The sequence below is a fragment of the Stegastes partitus genome, unplaced genomic scaffold, assembly GCF_000690725.1.
Source record: "Stegastes partitus isolate 25-593 unplaced genomic scaffold, Stegastes_partitus-1.0.2 Scaffold1203, whole genome shotgun sequence".
Lineage (NCBI taxonomy): Eukaryota > Metazoa > Chordata > Actinopteri > Pomacentridae > Stegastes > Stegastes partitus.
Genome location: NW_007578934.1, coordinates 154,342 through 162,854, shown reverse-complemented (window position 1 = coordinate 162,854; position 8,513 = coordinate 154,342). Strand labels below are relative to the sequence as shown.

At 42.6% G+C, this 8,513-nt stretch overlaps 1 protein-coding gene across 1 annotated transcript; it reads left to right on the top strand.

The window, feature by feature from the left end:
- The first annotated feature begins 1,581 nt into the window (after window positions 1–1,581).
- On the top strand, window positions 1,582–7,690 carry LOC103368778 (sodium- and chloride-dependent GABA transporter 1-like). Its single transcript, XM_008297259.1, has 14 exons — window positions 1,582–1,813; window positions 2,078–2,209; window positions 2,411–2,511; window positions 2,683–2,792; window positions 2,952–3,084; window positions 3,781–3,915; window positions 4,015–4,118; window positions 4,782–4,906; window positions 5,050–5,162; window positions 5,846–5,977; window positions 6,211–6,313; window positions 6,647–6,747; window positions 6,911–7,078; window positions 7,241–7,690. Exons 1-14 carry the CDS (start codon window positions 1,582–1,584, stop codon window positions 7,688–7,690), a joined length of 2,139 nt encoding a protein of 712 aa, XP_008295481.1.
- Window positions 7,691–8,513: the final 823 nt, after the last annotated feature.

Here is an 8,513-nt window from a genome sequence, read left to right as displayed (position 1 = left end):
GCGACTTTGAGATGACATTGAGGCTGTGTAGATGGGAGTTGAGTCTCTGGTTGTTGATGTTAGACAGTCGCACAAGGCGAAGCGGCTGCTGCCCGTGTTGATTCAGCCTCCTCCTCCTCCTCCTCCTCCTCCTCCTCTTCCTCCTCCTGGTCTTCAGCACTGCTCCCCGCTGGACAGCTCCTGCTTGGACACCTCTAACGCTGCATGGTCCCTTTAAGTCTTTTAATGGAAGTAAAATCTATTTATGTTTCAAGAAATATTGGGAGTTTACAACTTCGCCCACAGGAGGAATCTACGGATACCTCGTTTCGAGATTTGTGGCAGGCAGCGTATCCTCGGCGGCACAGATCACAGATTCATTGTGAGTAAACTGGGTGCTGGATTCTTGCGTTTGTCTGTACGTGTTTTTAACCTCCATAGAAACGAATCTGGTAAATGCATGATTCATTTTTTTTTTCTCCCGTTTTTCTCTTTGCGCCTGTATTGAGAGTGGTTTAACTGTGGTAATATGTTGCTGGGGTCAATGTAATGATTGCATGATGATCTCTGGACCTACATGCTGTATACAATTAAATGCAGAATTGATGAGTGTTTGCTAGTCGACTGGATGCTGCAAATGTGGAGTCCCGTGCGTTTAATAACGCGCATGGTTTTCAATTAATCGGATAGAATGGGGAAGCTATTTGTGCAGGCTGATGCGTAAAGCTTTTACGCATTGGACATCCCTTTGTCTCCACGATGCATTTTGTGTTCCAGTTAGTTTGAACCTCTCTGTATCCCTGCTGCTTTGAATTCTGTTTGTGGAGAACTGTTAGGAGAATCTGTAGGTGGTAATTGGTGGACTTCATTGTGCTTAATTCTCATAGGCTATTTGCTATTGCTACGGTGCGTCTTGCGCTTCAAGTGCGTGTTTTGGATCCTGTAATCTGTCTTAAAGTTTTCTTATTTCTTTCGTTTCTGTTCGTGCGGTCAAATTCCCATTTCTTTTCTGTGTGTGTGTGTGACATATTTAATTGCAGACTTTGTTTTTGCTACCGTGTCTGCTGATCTGGTTTTTACTGCTGTTAATTTACGTGCAATCTGTCGTCTGTGTTTTTAGTTGTGGGAGCAAGTCAGCATGACTTTGCCATCGATGGTTTTTTTCGGTGTTTGTTGAGTCTGATATGAATGAAAATAAATTGTCATGGTGCCAAATGATCAGGATGATGCGTTAGTCTGCGTTTTTAATTGCATAAGTTAAACAGTGGATGTTTGGATTTAATTTGCAATGCTGTATTGCATCTGGCAGGGAGTAAATGGATGTGGTGGAAAAAAAGGGGGAAAAATGTGTCCATATTTGTTTCATTAAATAACCATATTTTCTGCGCCCCGTGAAAAAAAAAGAAAGAAAGAAAAAAAACACAATCAATTACTCTATTCACGATTCCAGGTTAACGGCGACTGACGAGCCGTGTGAGCACAGGCTTCATCTCCAGACATTTGGTCCAAGGGTTAGGTCTAAAAACCGCGAAGCTGCTGTCTACGTGGACTGGTGCTGAAGCCTCCCGTCCGACTGCCAGGACCTCTGCCAAATCCAGAGACATGGCGACGAACGGCACCAAAACGGATGGACAAGTCACAGAACTGAACGAGGTGGCCACTAATAATGACAAACCCAAGTCACTGGACGTGAAACCCGAAAAGCAGAAAAAGGAGTTGCCTGATAGAGAAACATGGGCGGGAAAATTTGATTTCCTCCTGTCGTGTGTGGGTTATGCAATTGGACTGGGAAACGTATGGAGATTTCCCTATCTGTGTGGAAAAAACGGCGGAGGTAAACATTCTTTTCACTGCTAATTTTACGCAAACTGCACGGCCCACTCAGCTCTGCTGATGCACATAGTCGAGCTTACCTAATTGACCGTGTCGATAACATAAAAAGAAAAAAAGGAAAAAAAAAAGAATAAATAATCACCTACATTTGCAAGCCTAATTAATTGACGTTGTGCTGCGGTGTTTTAAGTAATGCGTCAGTGTAGTTTTAGCCCAGGGTCGATCATTTGTCTTTCCATAACTTGATCTACTCTTGTCCATCCAGGAGCCTTCTTGATTCCCTATTTTTTGACCCTCATATTTGCTGGGGTCCCCTTGTTCCTACTGGAATGCGCCCTTGGTCAATACACCTCAATTGGAGGGCTTGGTGTGTGGAAACTGGCTCCTATGTTTAAAGGTACACTCACTAAATATTTCTGGATGAATTTATAATCAAACCTGTGTTTAAAATAATGTATGTTTTGCAACAATCCATACTGGAAACATTATTTATGATGTTTGATGTTTTCATTGTGACCCTCAGGATTTGTGGAGGCCACACAGCACACACATCCAATGATAGTTTTACTACACTGCCTAATTTATTTTTCTATGATAGGTGTGGGCCTTGCAGCAGCTGTCCTGTCCTTCTGGCTTAACATTTACTACATTGTAATCATTTCTTGGGCCATTTACTACCTGTACAACTCCTTCACCACTGTAAGTATTCTACAGTGTGCTTGTGTCATGTGACTCGTTTACACCAGCATAAGGTCAAGGTTGTTCATTAGAAATGCAGCCTGTGATGAATGCAAGAAATCCTCAAATCTGTCAAAGGGGAAATGAAAAAAACAAAACACTGTAATTTTTTTTTGTTTGTTTGTTTTGCAGGATCTTCCATGGAGCTCATGTAACAATCCATGGAACACAGATAAATGTTATACAAACTACTCCATTACAGACACCACCAATCTCACCAGTGCAGTGGAGGAGTTTTGGAAGTAAGATACTGACTGCTTTCTCTTGCTTTTCACAATAGCAAGTGCGTCAAACTATCCTGCATGCATCCCTGAGCTACATAAAAAGACAGCCTTTTCTGCTGCTTGGTTATTGCCCTGTGTGTGTGTTGTAGTCTCATTGTTGCTCGCTCTGACTTATAGGCGCAACGTGCATGAAATGACTGATGGCTTGGACGAACCAGGCCAGCTTCGAGTGCCACTGGCGATAACGCTGGCCATTGCCTGGGTCCTTGTGTACTTCTGTATCTGGAAAGGGGTTAGCTGGACGGGGAAGGTAAGATATTTGTCAAATTTGGTCACCCAAGACCTCTTATTTCTATACTGGTTCCCAATAAGGAGCCAGTGTGTGACAGCTATGCAATATTAATCAGTCTAATATCACCTCATCCATCATTCAGATTGCAGCCAGCATTGTCAAGATGGATTTTAAAATAAGAGACAGAGACACCAAAAACTCATGTCCACTAATCCTATTCTGCCTCATGGTGGCTCCTCTAATTCCATTCCTCCTGACACGTCGTCTATACCGAGTGTGGCTTCATGATAGGAGGAGCAACAAACAGCCATACGCCACAATGTGGTTTTGTCCTCTCCCTTCACTTGGAGCAGTTTCTCTCCCTCGTGGTGCCACATTTTAAAAAGTCTGCCTCATCACATGACCATGGCAAATAAAAAAAAATGTTTTGGTCCCAAAATGCCCCATTCCCCCTGCCCCCCCCAATCTCCACATTTTGCTCACAAATATCCTGCACAGTGTCATAAATGCACAGAGACAGAGAGAACTGATTCCAAGTGAAGCTGCAGTGATTTCTTTGCTGAATATTTTTGCTTCTCTGCAACAAAAATGTAGAGAATCTTCACATCAACCACATGAAAATGCATATTGCAAATTCACCATTTCCTGCATCACAATATACATCTTTAAGGTGCGGTGATGCCTCCCTGCTGATGACTGTCGTGCATTTTATAGGTCGTTTACTTCTCAGCTACGTACCCCTACTTCATGCTGTTCATTCTCTTCATCCGTGGGGTGACTCTACCTGGAGCTAAAGAGGGAATTCTGTTCTATATCACCCCTGACTTTGAAAAGCTCAAAGAATCCGAGGTAACGACACATTATTATGTGATTCATACGTATGTACTGCATGCCTGAGTGAGCAGAACTCGGCCTCACACGGCTCACATTCTTGTGTTTCTTTGTCAGGTATGGCTGGATGCAGCTACCCAGATCTTTTTTTCCTATGGATTGGGATTGGGGTCACTTATAGCTCTAGGCAGCTATAACCCTTTTAACAATAATGTTTACAGGTAAGACTGGTGATGATTTATGAACAGGATGCAATTTATGGGACAGTGAGAGAGAAAGATGCTGAATTTGAAATACGAGTGCAAATCATAATAACTGAAGATGGCAGTAATTAAATTGCTGCTATTTTACTATGTTATATGCCCTGAGATCTCATTCTCACTCAGTGAGAGCCTTTAAAATGTCTTATTAATGTAATACGATGGCATAAAAATAACAATCTAAGGAGAAGGCTGTTTCTTTCTGTTGGTGTATGTGCTGGAGGAAAAAAAAAAAGAAGTATTATTGCAAAGCCTGAGTGTTTTCTCCAGCAGCCCCACAGTTCTGGGTCACATAAACAATCAGTTACATAAAAATAGTTGCATTCATTTTGTGGGCTTGTTTCAGTCGGGTCTACCTTTCCATCGCATCTAAGAAGACACGATTGTATCATTTGACACGAGTTCTTAAATAAATATGTTTACATCTGTCCTAAACAATAAAAATGGCATTTTTAATAACTCTGTTATCAAAAGGAATAAATAGCAGTGATGCGTTCTCACAGCTACTCTTTCAGATCTTTCCAATGTGGACAGTTTTCAGAGATGGTCAAGACAGAAGCAAAAACAAAACAATAAAAAGACTCTTCTTTGACAACAGACCTATTTTATATTTTCTCTCCCCAGAGACTCTGTCATCGTGTGTTGCATCAACTCATGTACCAGCATGTTTGCTGGCTTTGTAATCTTCTCCATTGTTGGCTTCATGGCACATGTGACAAAGAAAGACATTGCCGACGTAGCAGCTACAGGTAACAACAGATTTCTGTCTCCTGCAATGGCTCTGGAAAGGTGCGCTGTCACTGACGATGCTTTTCTCGACACCTCTGCGTGCATCTGCGCGTTGATATGAGAATAACCCTGATGAAATGTGATTTTCCTCTTTACCATCCAGGTCCTGGCTTAGCTTTTCTGGCCTACCCAGAGGCTGTAACCAAGTTGCCTGTATCTCCTCTCTGGGCCATTCTGTTCTTCTCCATGCTGCTCATGCTGGGGATAGACAGCCAGGTAAGGGGCTTGGAGATGATCTGCTCATGGGCTGACCTAAATATTTAAATGCAGGTACATATCATGCAGCTCACCCCTGCTCTCTGCATGATAAGCATGCAATTTGCTTCTTGTGGACAGATATAGCTGGGCTTTGACATCAGCTGTCAAGTATTTTTAATGCAACTTTATCACCTCCATATGCCCCACGGGTCTCGCTGTCTGTGTTTCTTTATTTTGCGTATGATATCTGGGTTTGAATAAGGCCACGGAGTTCAGACAAACATATACGCCGTCATATAGCGGCTGCGACCACCAGCACTTCAAAAGCAAAAGACATAAATTACAACCCCAGCCGAAATGTCATAGCAACAGCGCTTTCGCATATCAGGGCTATTACCAAAATGGCCTCCAAGAAGTGGATGCTTGGTCATTCAGAAGATTACGTTAGTGTTTTTGTCCCATGGTTTGGTGCACACTGCAGTTCTTTTGTCATTTGTCATCATCAGTCGGTCTCACCAGCGAAATGTAGCTTCTCCGGTAAAGAAAGCATTTTGCAAAATAGATAAATATGCACTTTCTATTTAAAAAAAACAAACAAAAAATATATATATTTATCTCAAAGAATTTAAAAGCAGTGAGGTGCAAAAAGCGCAAATATTTGTACTTATGCCTAATGCTGTTTCTATGATTCTGTCCTTCAGTTCTGCACTGTTGAAGGCTTCATCACCGCTCTGGTGGATGAGTTTCCCAGAGCTCTTAGGGGTAGACGAGAGATCTTCATCGCTGCTGTCTGTCTGGTGTCCTATGTGATCGGACTTTCAAACATCACACAGGTACAGCAGGGCAGCTCTCTCATGTTACTACTGACTATTTATGGCAGAAGCTTAACAAAATGAGTTAAATACAATTAAATGAATTAGAAGATACTGGTAAATTCAATGCGTCTATGTAGTATGTAAGGTGCAATTTAAATTTTGATTTATTCTCTGAATTGATGATAATACCAGAGTGTACATTTGCACATAAAATCTTTTGTAACACTTATTCATTTTTCTTCTGTGACCAGGGTGGAATCTATGTGTTTAAACTGTTTGACTACTACTCTGCCAGTGGAATGTGTCTGCTGTTCTTGGTCTTCTTTGAATGCATCTCCATATCCTGGTGCTACGGTGTGTATCATCAATGTTTCGTGCAAGCTAGCATAAAGAAATAACAAAAACCTATCATCAGAAAAGTTGCCTTTTTCTTTACAATTTTACAAATTAAGTTGCTGAGACATCACATAATTGAGAAGTCGGGGGTTAAAAATACGAATGTGAAGGTTGGAAACCGTCACACCTATCCAGAGATATTTTCCGCAGCTTCAAACGCTGTTCAGCCTCAAGGTCATGAGCACTCATGTGTTCCACCCCGCCATCCTCATCATCATGCATGGCAGGCCGGCAGCAAATTGAAATAAATTGGATATGAATATTTTGATCATAGATTCATTTGTCTCGCAGGTGTGAACAAGTTCTACGACAACATCCAGGAGATGATTGGCTACAAGCCGTGTATATGGTGGAAGATGTGCTGGGTCGTGTTCACCCCTCTCATTGTCGCTGTGAGTACTCTGAACTAATACAACAGTACATCTAAAGTCATGACATGAAAAATGAAACAATAAATAAAGTCAATATTACCTGCCTGTGGCCATGTCAGGCTGAGACCGCGGCGCCTGTAGTCAGCCGTGTCAGGATGCATAAAGCGTCTCATGTCTCCCACAGGGGGTGTTCTTGTTCAGCGCCGTACAAATGGTTCCTCTCAAAATGGGAGACTATGTGTACCCAAACTGGGGTCAGGGAGTGGGCTGGCTCATGGCGCTGTCCTCCATGATTCTCATACCAGGATACATGATCTACATGTATCTCGGGCTCAAGGGTACTTACAAAGAGGTAAGAAGGAAATCATCTGTTTTTGCTATGTTGGATAAACACCACACTTGACCGGCTTGCGTTGCCAGATTTTTAGCATTAACATTTATGTTGCCTCTGTGTCCCGATGTCCCCTTTCTTCTTATGTAATTCATTTGCATTGTGTGTGCTTTTGTCTTGCAGCGACTTCGGATAATGCTTCACCCTCCTGCGATCACCAGGCGTCAGGAGAATGGACCCGAGCAGCAAGCAGAAACCAACACCGCTAACCTATCCAGCCCTGCCAATCCAGCCAACCCAGCTAGTCCGGCCAACCCGGCCCCCGCCAACCCCGCCAGCCCCACCAATCCGGCTCCCGTCAACTCCACCAGCCCCGTGACTCCTGCCAATCCAGCCCCTCCGCCGGCCAATCCAGCCACTGCCACCAGCCCGGTAAACCCAGCAACGAGTCCCGCCGCCACCGTCACCATCACCACCACCGCCACCACCACGGCCAGTCCGGCTAACCCCGCCACCACGACTGTCAGCCCGACCAGCCCACCGCCCAACCCGACCAGCCCATCAGAGCCCGTCAACCCCCCGAACCCAACAAGCCCGACCTCTAACCTGACCAATGCTGAGGCCAACGTGTAGACAACAAAGAAACCCTCATGGAGCATGTAGACAAAAAGAGAACATTACAAAGGACTTCCAAGATTTTAATTGATTCACCTACCTCCAGGGGCAATATGTGATCAAAACAGATTTTCAAACCATGTTTAATTTTTCTGCATTTGTAAAACCAAGCCAACAATGTCTTATTGTTGGTTTGCATTCTGAAAAACAATATCAAAGACTGTTAGTGTTCACCAATACAACCGTAATTCAGAAGAAAAAAAAATGTAAACATACTGTGTAATACTGTGAGAAAAGAAAAAAAACTTAGAGATATAGATTAGAGATTTGTTGAATATCTTCATGAATCAAGTAAATACCGTGTGAATATAGTAGATGAAGTAGTGAACAAAATTGACATCATTGAAGAGTGCAAGGGATGGCGTCAATTTTATTGTGGATGTTTACTAAACCTCACACAGTTGTCTCTTTTCCAAACGTTGCTCTCTGTGAGGTAAACTACAGGCCACAAGGCGAGACTGGGAGCTCTGAGTAAGCACAATGCCAATAAGAAGTTCATGTTTAGGAGCTCTGGAGCAATCCAGTATGTGTCGCAAAAGATTTTGTGTGTGTGAGAGAGACTGTTATTTTTCCTTCCTTTTTTTTCAGTAAAAAAAAAAAAAAAAGAAAACGAGAAAACTTTTATGTGATCAAAACATTTTTAGAATTATTTTTAGGATGTTTTATACTATATGTGTTGTGATGGAGGACCAAAATCAATAGGCAGACAAAAGCAAAAACTATGCCATTTAGTATTTGGTTGGCAAAGCACAGGGTACAAAGAAGTACAAAAAAAAAAAAG